The sequence below is a fragment of the Ctenopharyngodon idella genome, chromosome 9, assembly GCF_019924925.1.
Source record: "Ctenopharyngodon idella isolate HZGC_01 chromosome 9, HZGC01, whole genome shotgun sequence".
NCBI lineage: Eukaryota > Metazoa > Chordata > Actinopteri > Cypriniformes > Xenocyprididae > Ctenopharyngodon > Ctenopharyngodon idella.
Genome location: NC_067228.1, coordinates 2,646,957 through 2,666,956, shown reverse-complemented (window position 1 = coordinate 2,666,956; position 20,000 = coordinate 2,646,957). Strand labels below are relative to the sequence as shown.

General features: G+C 36.0%; 1 protein-coding gene across 5 annotated transcripts in view; it reads right to left on the bottom strand.

Annotated features, from left to right (window-relative positions):
* tanc1b (tetratricopeptide repeat, ankyrin repeat and coiled-coil containing 1b) overlaps window positions 1-20,000 on the bottom strand; it is a 179,428-nt gene that overhangs the window by 80,919 nt on the left and 78,509 nt on the right. For 4 of the 5 annotated variants that reach the window (XR_007931526.1, XM_051904757.1, XM_051904758.1 and 1 more), the window contains exons 5-6: window positions 9,037-9,158; window positions 6,185-6,371 (exon numbers count right to left, since the gene is read on the bottom strand). Coding sequence is in view for 4 of the 5 variants with exons in the window: in XM_051904757.1 (XP_051760717.1) it covers window positions 6,185-6,371; window positions 9,037-9,158 (309 nt within the window). In the remaining variant the exon portion in view is untranslated. Of the gene's footprint in view, window positions 1-6,184; window positions 6,372-8,898; window positions 9,159-20,000 lie in introns of those variants that run through there. The other variant, XM_051904759.1, reaches the window with a different exon arrangement.

Genomic DNA, 20,000 nt, shown 5'->3' with positions numbered 1-20,000 from the left:
GACACAGTCTTCTTATAGCCTAGGCCATCTTTGTGGAGAGCAACAATTCTAATTCTCAAATCCCCAGAGAGTTCTTTGCCATGAGGTGCCATGTTGAACATCCAGTGGTCAGTATGAGAGAATTGTACTCAAAGCACCAAATTTTAACTGCTCTAATACAAGATCCACACATTTGTATGGTCCTGTCCAGCAGACAAAAACATGAACATGATGAATAGGACATGTGGCTTTGCATGGTTAAACAACATACAACTGTTATCACTATTTAGACAATAATGGCTGTATGTTGAGTTATTTTCAGAAGACAGTAAATCTAAAGTATCCAAGTTTCATTTCTATAGTATTGTCCCTTGAGAAGATATACTAAAATGGTTGCTGAAATGTGAGGGGTGTACTCACATTTGTGAGATACTGTATGTGTGTGTATATATATATATAAATTACAGTCAAACCAAAAATTATTCAGACATTTTTGATATATTTTTACTAGTGGGTGCAGGACACTATAGTTCATTTATGTAGGTGAGGATAGCAAAATAAAGTAAACTGTGACATATTATACCCAAAAATTCTTCATACAGTGGACCACCAGTAAAATTGATAAAAATTTGGAACTAAAGATTATTCAGACACTTTAATCTGACCATGTTTTGCTTAAGTGTTATCAGACATAATTAAGATTAACAGTTTAACTCTGAGATCTTGTCATATTTTATTACCATTTTTTTAAACTATAGTGAATAAACTGTATTAATGAATGAAACGTTCAAGGTGTCTGAATAAATTTTGGTTTGACTGTATGTATATATATATATATATATATATATAATTTATTCATAAATTTTCATTTTATGAAACCATATGTATATATTCTCATAGTGGCCAGTCCTGACAATCAATCAATCAATCAATCAATCCATAAATAATATTTATTTATAATTATAATTTATAATTTATAATTAAATCATTTTTTTTATCATTGCGGTCTGTGCTAATCTGCAGCATGGGAGCTGATTTAGAAATAAAATAAAGTCAAAATCTTCACACACACCCTGAAAAAGGCAGAGATGAAGAGTGGCAAACAGGAGAGCTTGTAAATGAAAAATGTCAGAAAAAGAAAGACCTGAGATGGACGATGGAAGTCAATCTCAGATGACCATCATAACTCATGTGATAAACACTGATGAGTCATCACTGACCTTATCAACACATTCACCTGATCACTCCACATTTAGTATGCTGATAATGAGCATTAGCCTGGTTTCATCCCTCCACAACATCATTACAAACTGACCGTTACAGACACGCAGCATTGGGATGGATGTCTGTGTGGATCAGTGTCTGCTATCCATGCTAATAACTCTCTGCCTTTTTTATTCAAATTAAAAAATAAAGAAATAAACAATGAATAGACAAAACACACCAACAATGTAAAAAACTGAAGCACTGAATCAATAGAGACAAATCAGAGTGTCTGAATTCATGCACGCATTTGTTCAGTGATCTGAGGGGGACAGACGAATCTGTGGGTTTAATTTCAGCTCCTGAGTTTATTACAAAATAACACGCGTGACAACAGCTGCATGTGTCATGTGTCAATGCTTGCACGCTTATACAATGGGGTCTAAACATCTACATAGATAGACAGATAGAGCGATAGATAGATAGATAGACAGGTAGATAGATAGATAGATAGATAGAATGAACAAACAAATGATAGACAGAGCGATAGAACGATAGAACGAAAGATAGATAGAATAAACAAATCAACGATAGAATGAATGAATGAACGAACGATAGATAGATAGAATGCTAGATAGATAGATCGATAGAACGATAGAAAGAACGAACGAACAATAGATAGAATGAATGATAGAATGAATGAACGATAGACAGATAGAATGATGGAACGATAGAAAATAGATAGAACGATAGAACAATAGATAGAATGAACGAAAAAATGAATGATAGATAGAACAATGGAACGATAAAACAACAGATAGATAGATAGCATGAATGAAAGAACGAACGATAGAATGAACAAACGAACGAACATTAAATAGATAGATATATAGATAGATAGATAGAATGAACGAAAGACCGAAAGAACGAACGATAGAGTGAACGAATGAACGAACGAACGAACAATAGATAGAACGATAGATAGACAGATAGATAGATAGATAGATAGAATGAACGAACGATAGATAGAAAGAATGAACGATAGAATGAACGAACGAACGAACGAACAATAGACAGATAGGACGATATATAGAACGAACGAACAAATGAACGATAGACAAATAGACAGAATGAATGAACGAACGATAGACAAATAGAACGAACTAACAAACGATAGATAGAATGAACGATAGAATGAACGAACGAACGATAGACACATAGGACGATAGATAGAACGAATGATAGACAAATAGAACAAACGAACGATAGACAAACAGACAGAACAAACCAACGATAGACAAATAGAACGAACGAATGAACGATCGATCGATAGATGATAGATAGCATGAATGATTGAATGAACGAAGGATAGACAAAGAACAAACGAACGAAAGAACGATAGACAAATAGAATGAACAAACAGACAAACAGAATGAATGAACGATAGACAAACAGAACGAAGGAAATAGCAAATTCTCATTACCACAATGTGAAAAAAATCTAATTATCTATTTAATTATCTAATTAATTTAATGTGAAAAATCTAATAAAATAATAAATTTTAAGTAATATATATATATATATTTGCATTAGAACAATGAAAATTAGATTTTATCACAATAGGCTTAATTTTCTTTATGTAAAATATGATATGATAAAATATAAGGGCAGTATTTTTGGACTAAATTATGCTGATTTTAATTTAAAAATATTAATAAAATATTCTGTCCAGACTGGATGACTTTCACTGAATTAGATTTTACGGTAATGAGATTTTTTTCACATTATGGTAATGAAAATTTGTGGGTAAAATGTGTTTTGATTTTAAGATGAGACGTGTGTGTCGGTGGCGATAGTCTTGTGGTCAGCGTGGACCTTTCCCGATCCATCCCCCTCTCTTTCTCCCACTTCATAATAAAAGGCAAAAACGACAAAAATAAAAACGAACAAATGAACGATAGACAAATAGACAGAATGAACGAACGAACGATAGACAAATAGAACGAACTAACAAACGATAGGCAAATAGACAGAATGAATTAACGATAGACAAATAGACAGAACGAACGAACGATAGACAAATAAAACGAATGAACGAACGATAGACAAATAGATCGAACGAACAAACGATAGATAGAATGAATGATAGAATGAACGAACAAACGATAGACAGATAGGACGATAGATAGATAGAACGAACGATAGACAAATAGAACAAACGAACAATAGACAAACAGACAGAACAAACGAACGCTAGACAAATAGAACGAACGAATGAACGATCGATCAATAATTGATAGATAGTATGAATGATTGAATGAACGAAGGATAGACAAAGAACAAACGAACGAAAGAACGATAGACAAATAGAATGAACAGCAAATAGAATGAATGAATGATAGACAAACAGAACGAAAGGAACGATAGACAAACAGACAGAATGAAGGAACGAACGAATGATAGACAAATAGAACAAACGAACGAACAATAGACAAATAGAACGAATGAACGATTAATTGATAGATAGACAGAAACCTTTTAAACGTATCTTTCATTTTTATCATAACATCACAAATCCTCAAACGCTGTTTATTTCCAGGTTTAAATGAAAGAAGGGCAGCCAGATGTTCAAACTGGTTTCAAACGTGTGGAGCTCACTGTATATGAGCACATGTGTCTCTAAACAGCTGTTCACCGCATCACTACACTGTTTCTGAACTATTTCTTCATGACAAAAGTCTTCACAAACTTCAAAGTCATGAGAGCATTAATCACATCCTGAGCGGGTCACACGGGCCAAACACGCTCCTCTACATCAACAAACCAACATCACACGCTGGCAACATGTTCCAGACCTCCTTCAGAGCTTTCTCTCGTCCTAAAACTCGACACTGACAACGGGCTCAATGCATAAAACACCAGCGGAACGAAATCATTCCCAAAACAATTCTTCACAATTCACGCAAGAATGGATTTTACAAATGATTTACACAGAAATTTGTTATGCTTCTTATGTGTAGCTACATCTAGAAGCCAAAATAAACATCTTGCAAGAACTGAAAGCGAATTAAAATTGGCTATAATTCAGGGTCAGACCCCATTTCTAACTACAACTTTGTGGTATTAACACATCTTCTCCAATATTTTCTCAGAAACTAGGACTGCCAGCCTGCAATGCTGCATAATTCATCGAGAAATGTTTAATCTTTCTATCTGCAACCAAAAAAATTCAGAGCGGAGCTCAAAATCGACTTTCTCAAGCGGCCAAGCTGCCTCAACACCTCATCCTGCGAACACCCCACGTTTAGATCTACAGGCCAACATGGGCTGTGATTTCAGCTCGGTCATCTCCACAAAATGGAGCAGGAACAGAGATACCAAAGCCCGTACAGCAGAGGATGATGGGATGGGGGTGTTTTAATGGGGTGATGAAGATGCAAAACTTGTGATGGTGTGGCAGTTCGGTTATTGGGTGACACAGAAATGCTCAGGTCATATTTTACCCCAAAATCAAAAAATAAGCACATTTTCCTAGCAAATTCACATTACCAAAATGTGAAAAAAATCTAATTATCTAATTAATTTAATGTGAAAAATCTAATAAAAAAATACATTTTAAGTAATTATATATATATACATTTTAAGTAATTATATATATATATATATATATATATTTGCATTAGAACAATGAAAATTAGATTTTATCACAATAGGCTTAATTTTCTTTATGTAAAATATGATATGATAACATATAAGGGCAGTATTTTTGGACTAAATTAAGCTGATTTTAATGTAAAAATATTAATAAAATATTCTGTCCAGACTGGATGACTTTCATTAAATTAGATTTTACAGTAATGAGATTTTTTTCACATTATGGTAATGAAAATGTGTGGGTAAAATGTGTTTTGATTTTAAGATGAGACGTGTGTGTCGGTGGCGATAGCCTTGTGGGCAGTGAGCCAACAGATAGCGCAGTTGCGCTTCGGGCGACCTGAGTTCGAGTCCCGGCTCATGGACCTTTCCCGATCCGTCCCCCTCTCTTTCTCCCACTTCAATGCTTCCCACACATAGACTTTACCTGGGCGGGCTTGCATTAGCTTTACTACTAGATTATACTACTACTTATGGAGATAAGAAATAAAAAACCTGCCCTGTACAGGTATGATCAGCTGTTAGTCCATCTTGGCAGAGCTTTCGATCTCTATTTGAGCGCGTTCGTCCCGCGTCTACAATTAAAATAACGAACTTGAGCATGCAAAAGACGCGACATGTGGACGGCCCCTAACTAGGTATTGGAAAGTCTCCCCTCGCTCTACGCGTTTCGTACCTGCTCGTTCAGTGTGCACGAGAACTGTTTACTCCCACTGACAATTCCACATGTGCTGCAAAGACACGCAGTGGATATTTCACAGACATGCGTGCGTGCGTGCGCGTGATCATGTTCCTTCCACATTGCATTTATAAGAGCAGTTGGCCACATCCAGAAAAATAAATGGATCTCTATGGGTCCTCTGCTGGATGTATATGGTAATTACACTAAAAATGTATTTCCTACAGATTTGTCTAACCAGCAGATTACAGAATTCTGCCTCTAACACCTAGATCAATATCCAGAAACAACTCATAATTAATTTTGATCATCATTAAAGTGTTTTTTTTTTTTTCATAAAAATGTAATATTTCATATGCATGCACATAGTATAGTTGAGAAATTTTGTGTGTAAATGGATAAAAAAGTACTTCATATCCCCCAAAACACAGCATAATCTGTATCAAAATGAATTTCAATAAATAAAAATAATTTTAAAAGTTACGCATTATTTGATGTTTGTCACATGTAGTAGATCATTTTTGTGCCGTGGGTAACAGGAGGATTTTCCACCTGGCTACCACCGCAAGTATATTTCAAACCTGTGGGAAGCACTGCACTTCATAATAAAAGGCAAAAACGACAAAAATAAATCTGAAAAAAAGGATGAGACGTGTGTGTGTATCTCACCAATGATGCCGCTGTCTTTGCTCTCGAGGGTGGAGCTGGGACTGGTGATGGTTCCACACGGGCTGCGGTGGGCGACCAGCGGCCGGCTGCTGTTACCATTTAAGGTGGAACAGGGGCTGTCCGTACATGGAGACGCCGTGCTGCTGGTCAGAGTAGAACATGGACTGATACTCTGATTTACTGGACACTGCAGAGAGAGAACAGAGAGATATGCTGATGTTAATGGAGGCTAGTTTAGAAGTTTAATAATACAAACACTGCTATCTTTGTTATCTGTGTTATATGGAAGGGTAGAAGAGAGATGAGAGAGAGAAAAAACAGATTATAACGGCAACAGTGAATGCTGATTTTAATACACAACAGCACACGTAAATCAATCCCAGAGTCCAATGTTTCTCTTCATCCAAATAAAACCCACCAGCAGACATAAACAGCTAAGGCAAAAAAACCTTGACATGCCACTAGAACCTCATCCAAAGGTGCATATCCAAGTGTTTGTGTGAAGTGTGGAAGCGAAAGTATAACACGCTTAATGCATGACATGGAGGCGCCGGCGCGATCACTTGCATTTTTTCCAGATCACAGTGGAAACATCATTTTTGATCATACAGATAACAGTAATACATAATTTGAAACAGTAAAGTCTACTTTTATTTGTGTAAACACAATAACAACAAAACCTTGTGCATTTGTAAAATAAAAGGATGCACTTTCTACCGTCTTGGTCTCCATGAACTGGAGCGCATCACAAAAATGAACCGAAACTCAGTGTATAGGAATGTCTACTTTTAAACAAATACATGAAAACAAATACTCTCTGCTTATGAAATCCGTACAGTATGAAAGGTGCATTTCTCTCTAAAGGCACATTCACTATACTGTGGAGATGGTGAGTCAGCATCATCAACTTCACCTTCGCAGCCAGCACGATTAAGAAAACAATAGTTTATTAATAAATAAGTAAAATATCTCCTTGCTCTTTTTTTTCTGACAGATTCATAATTATTATATTTTTGCCAGTGCTTTGCGGCAAGATTTAAATGTGCGCTTTAGGCTATATATTATGCCTAAATATATTAAACGCTCATTATGGTTTAATATCCCCCAGTATATAATATAAACATTAGTCGACTAATGGCTTAAATGTATGACTACTAGTCGACTAGAAAGATCTTTAGCCAGGGGCAGCCATAAGCATCGACATTCAAAATAAAATAAAAAATAAAAAAAATTACTGACATGACACAGTGGTTCTCTATGTCATTTCCTGTTTTAAGGGTTTCTTGTCACATGACAACAAAATGGCTTCATGCATGTTAATTACACCACACTGATATTTAAATATTAATACTTAAATACAAAGCCACTTCACTGTTATTAATTATAATAATATTAATAATATATATAAATAACAATAATAATAAACTATCATTTTAAAAATAAGAAAAAAGTAATCTAATACCTGATATTTACACATGAATATTTAATTATAAAACCATAAAATATTAATACATATATAATAAAATTGTTTTGATAGTTTCTTGTCACCTGACAGCAAAATGGCTTCCTGCATGTTGATTACACCACACTGATATTTAAATATTAATATTTAAATATAAATCTACTTATTATTATTATTATTATTATTATCATTAATAATGATAATAATGCAAAACTACTTTTTAAGGTTTTCAGCTTTTATTTAATTTTACTTTTTTCCCCTAACATTTTTGACTTGAAAACGCATAAAATATAAAAAAAATAATTTCACTTCAGACTTCGAAAACATGTTCACTGAGTGAATTAATTTTTTTATATATTTTTGAACAATAATCACGATTAAGCGCATTCAAAATAAAAGTTTGTGTTTACATAATATATGTGTGCACTGTGTATAATTATTATTATGTATATATAAATACACACACATACATGTACATATTTAAGAAAAAATTGTAAAATGTATATATATATATAAAATATTTATAAATAAAATAAATTATATAAATATATATACAGTATATATATGCAAATATTTCTTAAATATATACATGTATGTGTGTATTTAAATATACATAATAATTATACACAGTAAACACACATATATTATGTAAAAACAAACTTTTACTTTGCATGCAATTAATCATTTGCCAGCCCTATGAACAACATAATAGATCTATACAAAATAAAATTGAATAGCATCACATTGACTGTTAAACAGCCTGAATCAAACAGATAAAGTATCCTTCTCTAAACCAGACCCCCAAACACCAGCAGCTCCTGTGAGTCATCACTGTGAGTCAGGCAAGGTCACAAAACGAGATGAAAGTTCCTTTAAAACAAACTTCCAAAAGGCAGCCTGATGAAAGAGATTAAAGACATCCACTGAATCCCACTGGACAACATCGTCCAAGAACACACGACGCAAATCAGATCATTAACAACTCTCAAAGACATACATTGTTGCTTCCCTCTGCATGCAATCCACACACGCCTTCAGAGCGACGAACGATTATGATTTATTAAACAAAAGTCTTTCACACATGAAGGACGCTCGGTCCGCCTCAGCCTAATTATCTCATCATCTAAAGACTAAACGAAAGCCTGACAGAACGAAACTATTTCTGGACCAGACCTCAAGTTAACGCACTCCTCTGACTCAAGTTTCTCACCGTGGGCAATGCAGTGGCTCGGAGCAAACGGGAATGACTTACTGTGGTCGTGCACAGACACACTCCAGCTCTGAAACGCTCTTCATTGTGTCTCACACTGACAGACAGCAACATGCAGCTTTAATCGTGGCCGTTTTCACTGTCTCCCTCTCTCACTCTGGCAGCAGCTGCGGAAAATACCTTTTTTTCATTCTTGTCGTCCATAGGTATGCGCGTGGAGCCCGGGATGCCTTCGCCCAGCAAGAACCCCAAGCGTGTCATCAACTCCTGAGTGGCGGGGGAGGGGCCTGGACCGGCCAGCTCTGAAAGAGAGAGAGAGAGAGACGGGTGAACGAGAGAGACAGACCTCACGGGATCTGCGCAGACACACACCAGCGACTGCATCGCAGTCATTCAGAGCCAATCGCTGGAACAGACAAGGAATGTCATGATTCAGATTCATGCAAACCATTGTGAACCCTAAACTGACTCTTATTTACTTTTTTAATTCATGTTCCTGGTGTTATTGTAAATTATGCATCTTATTCTAAAGGGAAAAACAATCCATTTTGCTCTAACTTTTTTCACTAAAAGACACTTAAAGTCCCCCTGCAGTCACTGATTTTATCCCTCATAAAATTAAAACTCATCTTTGATGATCAAAATTACATATTTAAACATAATTTCTTCATGTCTTAAAATGGCTTTAATATAACTCTACACCATTACCTCATTGAGTATGCACAAAACCATGAATATGCTAATTAGTCAATTCCAAAACACTGCTTCATGAAGTTTTACGAATCTTTTGTTTCGAATCAGTGGTTCGGAGTGTGTATCAACTGCCAAACTCACGTGATTTCAGTAAATGAAGGTTACGTCATAAACGTTACAAAATTTCAATGGTTCACGTGACTTTGGCAGTTTGATACACGCTCCGAACCACTGATTCGAAACAAAAGATTCGTAAAGCTTTGAAGCTTCATGAAGCAGTGTTTTGAAATCGCCCATCACTAGATACTGTTGAATAGTCCTTTTTTTGTTTTTCTGGCACACAAAAAGTATTCTCGTCGCTTCATAACATTAAGGTTGAACCACTGTAGTCACATGAACAGTTTTAAATATGTTTTAATACCTTTCTGGGCATCTGAAAGTGTTAATTATCTTGCTGTCAATGCAGGCCTCACTGAGCCATCAGATTTTATCAAAAATATCTTAATTTGTGTTCCAAAGATGAACAAAGGTCTTACAGGTGTGGAACGACATGAGGGTGAGTAATTAATGTCATCCAAGATGTTTATGTCTTTCTTTCTTCAGTCGAAAAGAAATAAAGGTTTTTGAGGAAAACATTCCAGTATAGTGGACTTCACTGGGGTTCAACGGGTTGAAGGTCCAAATGTCAGTTTCAGTGCAGCTTCAAAGAGCTCTACATGATCCCAGATGAGGAATAAGAGTCTTATGGAGCGAAACGATCGGTCATTTTTTTTTTTTTTTCCCACAAATGCTCGTCTTGCACTGCTCTGCGATGCGCCATGCATCATGTAATCACGTTGGAAAGTAGGTGGAAGTACCGCGGTAGGGCGTAAAACTCCATCTCCTCGTTGACATCGTTGTTTTACCTTTTTTTGTAAAGGCTGTTTGACTTAGTCTTTGCACGTTCGCTTTGTAAACACCGGATCGGTACTTCCGCTTACGTCACACGTGACCTTTCCAACATGATTACGTAATGCGTGGCGCATCACAGAGCAGTGCAAGACGAGCGTTTGTGGTTAAAAAGTATATAATTTATTTATTTATTTATTTTTTTTTTTTAAGAAAATGACCGATCGTTTTTCTAGATAATAGAGTTGTCAAAAGTACCGACTTCGGTACCTATCAGTACTAAAATTTTAAAAATGTGATGTTTTGAGCGCTTTGAGCGGATTCGTAAACACCTCTGATTGGCCACTGTGTTGACACGCTCATCAGATATGTCTGTGATTGGCTACAATGATCAACGCACGGCAGCATTTGAAAGCACACAGAAGTGTTTGAATTTGAAAGCATTTTGAAAACAGGAGCAGGAGCATTTGAAAGGAGGCATCTCTCAGTGGACTGGTCCGCGATAGACGCCTGCTTTCAAACGCTCCCATGTGTATCTGTGTAAGCGCTTGGTGAAGAGTGTCATTGATGACTTTTTACAACGTTTTTACAGTGTTGATCATTGAAGCCAATCACAGACAAATCCGAAGAGCCGTGAACACAATGGCCAATCAGAGGTGTTTACGAATCCACTCAACAGCGCTCAAAGTGTCACATTTTTTAAATTTCAGAACCGACTAGTTACCGAAGTCAGCGACTCTACTAGGTAAGACTCTTATTCCTCGTCTGGGATCGTGTAGAGCTCTTTGAAGCTGCACTGAAACTGACATTTGGACCTTCAACCCGTTGAACCCCAGTGAAGTCCACTATATGGAGAAAAATCCTGGAATGTTTTCCTCAAAAACCTTCATTTCTTTTCGACTGAAGAAAGAAAGACATAAACACCTTGGATGACATGGGGGTGAGTAAATTATCAGGAAATTTTAATTCTGAAGTGAACTAATCCTTTAACTCTACATACCACAAAAATGTGCTTTGCAAAGACTTTTTTCAAAATGCAAGAAACAATGAATCATGTTCTCAAGTTAACTGTTGATTCGCTAGCACAAATCAACAGAAAATAATCTGCACTTTTCATCATGACAACAACAGATCTAATGCTGATATTGCATGTTTTACTGTGTCGTTCCATTCACTTCAGTAGAAGAATGGTGAGAATCCAACAATTAAGATTAAATTTACACAGTTTCAAACTGTGTTTGTTTTTAAATTGAACTGGTTCGGAATAAGAAGCCTCGAATCTTGATTCGCAATCCTACACGAGAGACCAACAATAATCCGAACATACAGTCCACATTGCTACTGGACGTTAATAACACACTCATCAGGACGCAGCAGCTGTGTGTACGTGTGACTGAACACATCTTTAACACCGAGAAACGCTGATTAACCAAACAAAAGGAAGAAAAGAACAGAGAAACCATTAAAACATTGAACAAGCCTGAATAAAAGAGGAGAGAATTAAAGAATTGAGTATAAATATGAAAAGAAATGAACTGACAATCTCAAGCAATGAAAAACAACTGAATGAAAAAAATAGCTGCAAGAACTAAACACAAACTTAGAGAGTTATATATAAATAAAGACTCAAATTTCAGTGTGTTGCTCACACAACTCTATCATTTGACTTAGAATAGAGCTGCTAAAAATAAAACAAATAACAGCATACAGGTTTGCATGAGGATGAGTAAATAATGACAAACTATTTCATCAGTCTGTATGGAGTGAAAACAGAGGGCAAGTATGAATATGTTATCATGAGAATGAACAGATGAAGGGGAGTTTATTATTAATCTCCATTTTCTCATTACTCTTTCATCTCACTCATCTCTGTGCCACACATATTAATAACAAAAATTCCTGTAGATTCAGAGCGTTCGCACAAACCTCTCATTCAGCACACACGTATGGGGTCTCTTTCAAAAATATGATTCACAAATGCATGAGCAAATTCATATTCACGGCAAACAGCAATTCACAAAGCCATAACCCCATTTATATTCACAAAATGTGATTTGCAAGTGCACAATCACAATTGACAAAATAAGATTCGCAAATGCAAAACACAATTTAAGTCATATTACGCAGTACTAATTTGCAAATCGGTGCCTGGCAGGAAAGCCTCCAAATAGGCAAATATCTCCCATTATGAATTCTCCCACGATTCTAAATAAACAACTAAACAAAATAACATGTAATTTACTAAAGTTACTGACAAAATGATAATTGCTGCAGTCTATTTTTAAAAAAAATACTTAATTTGAATGTTTGAGTGAATGATTCAATGACTCGCTCATTAAGACTTTACTGGATGAATCAGTGTTTTTGAACAAATCTCTTGAATTAATGATTCAATGACAAAAACATTTTTTTTAAACAGTCACTTGTCGCCATCTACTGGTATAACGGTGTAATTGATACAATCTTTATTTGAAGAGACAAGTTACTTTCAAAAGGTGATTCACTCTATTTTGATAGCTTCTGTAGACATCAGTGTTTATATCCGAACTATAATCTGAATGTTCGACTGTGATTGTACTTGTTAAAGGTTTAGTGGACACAGGCGAATTGTTGTCATTTAGAAATGAGATCACATAGGTGTCCCAATCGATATCGCAATCTTTTTAACGATTAATCGATCAGCTCTAAACACCAGCGTTGAGTCACTGAATCAAAATCGAATCGAATCGTGAAATGTCAATACCTAGCCCTATTTGAAGAGCATGATCATTCCACAGACATTTAAAAAGCAACGCACAAGCCAAAATCCCTCTCAAGTGTGTTTCGATGTCTTCTCACCTCAGTCCGCTCTCATTCATGCTTGAGTGCTGCAGGGGCTCATTTACATGCTCCCCAAAACCACACCGCTACGACACAGCTCAGTGCCGGAGGACATTTCAGCAGAGCTCTCGTCTTCCAGAGAAAAGCCAAACAAATGCTCGTTCAGTTCAGGCAAAACATCTGTTACTACGAATGCCAGTGTCACTGCAACAAGCTGTTAACAGGTGCCCTTTTCACTGCCCGCGGCCCACACCCAACATCCCAGCAGACCGCCATGTTCAGAATCAATAATTAACATTAAATTCACGTGCTTTAATTAGCTGTAAGGTCTTATACTGTCATTTATTTCAGTTGTCCAGGTACTGAGTCGATTTCTGCTGAAGACATTAAAAATGAGCTGGGCGATAGCTGTTTAACTCAACTATTGTTTAAAAATTACTATATTGCTTGCTTAAAATGAACCCAAAACAGGTTGGAAATTAACATTTATTAATAAGTTTAATAAATAATAATTAAATAATAAGCATTTATTAAATGGCTTGTTAATAAATGTTCACCTTCTGATTATTACTGTTGCCTCTAGTAATTATGTGTCTAATTTTTAATTTCCAGCCTTCATTTTAAGCCAGTCATATAGTAATTTTTAAACAATAGTTGGGTTAAACTACCCAACAGGTTGGTCAAAACAACAACAATAGGTTTGTCAATTTTTAAACCAGTGTAGAAATAAACATTGATGATGAAAATGAATCTGTGAGTCAGAGTTTTGAAACAGTTCACTGAAGTGGAAAGACTGAACTAACCATTTTTAGGAAACTTAAAGGTCAATTAAAAAGCATGAAAGCATTTACAATGGTGCTTAATTTTAAGCAAAATCATCTAAAATATAATGTGAATATTTGACATATAGTGCAGACATATAGACTAAATGCATTAGGGAAAAATGTTCAATAAAAAATAAAAAATTAGAAGAAGTGGTCACACTTTAGTTTGGGGAACACATCTTCACTATTAACTACAACTTTTGCCTCAATAAACTCCTAATTTACTGCTTATTAATAGTTAAGGTAGTTGTTGTAGTTGTTAAGTTTAGGATTAAGGGGTCTAGAATGTGGTCATGCAGAATAATATGCAAGCTAATTAATAGTGAAGTGTTAACAAAAACTTCATACAAGCCTTTATAAAATACAGCTGCATGATTAAAGTGTTACTAATGGACTCATGGTGTTTCATGTGGATTAATGACGCTCTACAGAGAATGGCCTCACTTCCAGGCAATAAAGCCTCTAAACAAGCGCTAGTAATCATGGGAGAAGAAGCAGGATAATCTACCAGAAACCCTTCAATACAGCGGTCTGAAGCAGCAAACATTTACATCTTAAGAAATCGCCATCTTCTGCCATGATGGAGTGGCCAGAATCTTCACGACATCACGACCACTGGACAATCCTTTTCTGTCTCTCTGTCTACAGTGGCTAAACTGATTAGGCCTGCAGCTCTGACTTGGTTTAATTTCCATGCATGTGACACAACTCGATCTGACTCTCTCAGATTCCATCACGCTGATGGCGAGACAGGTCGAGCAGTGCTGGGTGTGGTAGAGAAACAAGAACGATGAAAAATTCAGTATATACAACTCACTCAACCAGCAGCAAACCACAGAATATGAAATGAACTGCCATCAGACCTAAATACAACACATGCTTACAAATAAAAGACAACAAAGCTGTTTCTCATCTCCAAAGAGAGCAGGAGGTATACAAAACTCTTTAAACACATCACAAAGGCTATCAACAAAGTCTGGTTCACAATGCATTTGCAGTCTTCTGGTCATGAACCACCTACTTAGATAGGACAAGTGAAGCGACGAGTCGCAGTTTGTTTTGTTTTTTAAGCCATTGAGTGGATGGTTTATTTGAAAGAGACAAAACAGCCATAATAAACTAGTGTGGAAAAACCTTTTCAAATAAATGCAGAGCAATGTGACCACCTGTGAAAAGTTAGTGGAAAATGTGTCCCATTAGTTAACATTAGTTAAAGGTGCAATATGTAAGAAATTTGCAGTAAAATATCCAAAAACCACTAGACCAGTGTTATATATTTTGTTCACTTGAGTACTTACAATATCCCAGATGTTTACAACTATTTGTAAATCGTGAGAAAATTGCAATTTTAACCAAGGCTCCGGGAAGTGTGAGGAGTCGCCTGTCAATTGCGTCATACCCGCGTTACCCTCGGTTTTATTTTGTAGAAACCATGGAAACACCAAAGACGCTTTAATATTTACATGTTTTAATAGACAATGGAACAACTGTTTTGATATATTTAAAGACAGAAAACTAATTATTGTTATATAGCTCAACACGTTTAATCTTATTGTTTAAATCTAATTTTCTTGATTTTTTGTGAGTACCATGCTTTACCGTGCCTCAGAGAAAAACACTATTTTGTCAAGTAGCTAACATAGCATAATCAGATGCAGCTTTATTTTTAGTAACACTGTAAACCCTAACGATCAAAATAATTAACTGTTTTGAGTAGGGCAAACTCAAATTAAACAAATTAGTTTAATCAAATCAACTTTTATGAGTATTTAGAACTTTCTTTTTCTTTTGAGTTCACGAAACTGACACATTTTAAGTAATCTGAACGGTTTCCTTGTTTTGAGTTTTATGAACTTCTTTCTTTAAATTTAGACAAACTTAAATTTACTTGAAACCAGCATGCTTTGACAATCAAAAAGGAGAATAAATGCTAAAATTAAGTGTTATATAATGTTTTTTTGTGCAGGATTAAAGTGGGGATTTAATAGTGTTTAATGCTTTGCTATCCCAATTTTTTGGGGGGTTACCTTCATGGTGACCCCCCAATGAGCTTAGTTTGAGAAAAGGTATATGATAAATTTTCTTTATTGCCGTACACTTTCAGCATGCTATGCTAATGCTTTCAAAGCATTGTGTTACCATTTAGCATTTGCTGAATTAGCTGGTTATAGCTAGCTAAGTTTCCACTACTAAAAATGTAAGTTGAGATTACATGATAATTTCAAGTTAAATGTTTTAATTAACTTACTCAAAAATTTAAAGTTGAGAACAATTCATCCTGAACCAAAACATCAAGCTTATAATGCATTCAAGCCATGTCGCAACCATAATTACTGTTCACAGACTCTGCTCAGGCTGTGCGCATTCATGTGTTTTGGAGGAGGCGTGGCTTTGGAGACGCTCTGAAGGGAGGGCGGGATCTTATGCTTTCAAAGCTAGCTTGCTATTGCTAACCTCTCCGAAATTGCCTACCCTACCTTTAACTAACATAAAAACTAACAATCAGCAATACATTTGTCGCAGTATTTATTCATCTTTGTTAACGTCAGTTAGCAGTGATATCTAAGGGGATGAGTTGTTTACTTGCATTTTAATTAATCTTCCCATTTACACCATTATTTATTAATTCAGACCTATTTGCGAGCGTGGAACATGCACGAAAATGAAAGGCGGATTTACTGAGTAATCAGTGCAACAGTCAATCACGGTGCAATGGAGGCATTGCCTCCTCTTAATAATATTAATTGTGGCATCTGGACCTGGATCGTGCAATTTTCACAACTGCTTTCTAGTTTTGTGTGCAGACGGTCTGTAAGAGGACTGTGGGTGGTCCTGGGCGTGTCGTCTGAGACGAGACTACACACTGAACCATATTCTAAACAACTGACACTCATAAGCCATCTTTACTTTGAAGAGTCACACTAAGATCACACCTGGGTGTTACTGGACAGTATGAAATGCCTTCATCGCAGTACAGCAGAAACACATTCAGGATATAATGAATGAAAATCCTTTCATTTACTCACCCTCATGTCATTGCAATCTAAATTTCTTCGGTGAAACACAAAAGGAGCTTTTCCATAAAATAAGAGTTAATTGGGATGTTGTCAAGCTACAAAACAGCAAAACAAGTCATAAAAGTAGTCCATATGACTATCATTTGAAATTAAATCAGTTTTGGAACAACATTAGGGTGAGTAAATGATGGCACTCTCTCAATTTTGGGAGAAGTTTTCCTTTTATACTCTCTATTTGCTCCTGGGGATCCGCTGTAAAACTATAGCTTTCATCAGACCGTCGTATTAATACACAAACACCTTCATAAAAGGGGACTATTGCTTAACATTAATAATACAGAGCACCTCATAAAACTGAGCACATAAGAGTCATGAACAAACCAAACATGTTTCATCTACCGCAGGCCCCTGGAGCGTTTCAGGACGGGGCTAAATATAGTATATTGCGTGGCAGAGAAAGTGTACGTGTGAGCAGGTACCAGTCGTGTCCTCGGGGAATGTGACACGGCAATGACATCACGCATGTCCACCGGCCCGCAAGCAAACACAAACCAAATTTATCCACGTCAGACTTACAGATGTCACCAGCGTCCTCTCATATAGAGGAGCAAATCTCACGTTAAGAACCAAATGCAACTCTCTAACACACCTCTCTTTTTTAGGGATGTGCGCTTTGACTAATTTGACAGTCGTATAAAGTTTTGTAACCGATTAATTGACTAGTCTAAAGTAAGAAACCCCCTAAAGACTTGCGCGTATATATGATCCATTAGAAACAATGAATCAAACTTCCATAATTAATGCCACTGAAAACAGGTCATAAATATGCAGTACGTATATGAGTTGCCTTGCGTTATGACTTTTCGGAAGCCTTCTCCCTCAACAAAACTGAGTGGGAACATGGCTGTTGTCGTCATCTCGGAGATAAGATATTTCTTTCCAGAGTTGAAGTAAATGATGCGATGGGCATTTGCTTGATTCGGCTTGCTGAATGTGCCATATGAATATGGCATGGCTCCAATGGAATTATGCCAGTTTGACATGTCACAGCTTCCATAAAATGTGTTGTTGTTTTTTTCTTTTTTCTAATTTAAAATTCTCCCGTGCCTTGCTTGTCTTTCGAGTGGGCATTTATGAGCTTGCCACGACTGACACAAAAAAAAACGCATGGGAGATCCGAGGTAAAATTAAAAGAGTACCTCTTAAGGTATTATTTTTTCCCAGTGTTTTATTTTAATGTGTTATTTAAAATGCCTTTAAATATAAATGTAACAAAGTTCCGGGCTCATGGAAGAAGCGGGAACCAGCGAACTGTAAACTCAAGTTTCACTGTCAAAATAAATAAAACGAAAGTAAATGGCTGGTAAATGCCACACATACATAAACAACACGCAACTTAAATGTCCCAGGCCTGGTCCTCTCTCATCCTCCACTGACGTTTCTCCTCATTTTATCCTTCCGGAGCTCCTGGGACACGAGACTGATGTGACGTTCATGTAACAGTTGCGTCACCAGCCTCGCTCCTTTTTCACGGCTCTGCTCGTCACAATAACATTAAAACAACAGTAATTTGAACAATAAAATCTTTTGTAATTTTTTTTCCATGTAATCGACTGTTATTTTCAGTGTCGACTAGTAGCAGCTGTACCATTTAGTCGACTAGTCTTGCACATCCCTACTCTTTTTAACTCAAACATCAACAGTTGACTTATTTAAAACAGTATAGAAACAAAACAAATCATAAATTGTGCACAAGGAAAATATTTGTGTGCATAATCAGATCCCTCACTAATTATTGAGTTTAATAGATCATTTAAATTAATTAATAGAAGTAAATATACTACCTCTGCAACTTTAGCTGATTACCACAACACGCCTGAGTGTTCGAAAAGCTCAAGATCTACCTATAAATGCATGGAAGTCAATAAACAGATGCACTTCTTATATAAAACAACAATTTTTGCATGCAAACTCCAAATAAAGTTTTATTAAAAAAAAAAATTTAAAAAAAGTGTTGTACAAACGTGCACCTAGAACGTAAATGATCTGTGTGTTTCTACACTACCGAAGCATCCACTTACTTCCATTCACAGGTTTCCTTGTTGACTCTTCTAAGATGGCAGAGCTGTTAATATATCCGGACCAGCTGAAGCTGGTATCAATGTATTAGTCCCTATGATCCTGAACTACCCGCATGATCTCCATGACAGCCAATCAAGTCCAATCAACAAGTTTCTCTGCTTAATTAACGCCCTGTGTGAGGTAAGTGGTGGGTGGCATGACTATTATGAACATTAATTGTATTAATTTCAGTGCTTCTCAACTGCTCTTACTTTAGGACAACATTGAAGAGAGTCAACAAAATGTCCTAAACAAGAATAAAATCCAATAATATCAACATTAACATACTGGCCCATCAACATGCAAATTGATGAACATGGCATAAAGTGAACAGAAAAAAACTATTTTGATTCCCTTAATGTCAACAGTTTCATGCTCTTGGCAGGAAATAAATCACTGTTTTCTCCTCCCTTTTAAAAGTCTAATTATGTTGCTATAGTGACTATAAATGATTATAATATTTTGCATGGTTTTTCCTGCTGTCAGTGACCCATCAAAACCCATTTATCCAGTTGAACTAAAGAACTAAAGCAGAAGAAGTTGTCAATCATGTCCAGCGTTTGAAAACCCTTCCGTTTATGATATATTTCAGCATGGAAACAGTTTATAAACAGCCCTAAAACACTGAGAGATTCATAACTAATGTCTAATGTTCTAACGTCTGAAGTTCTTACCTAAATATGACATCATCTAAGGGCCAGTGTTAGATTTCTCAAGAAAACGAACACAGTCTACCTGCGGGACATAAGTTCCAATGATAAACTTTGTTTTAAAGCATCTC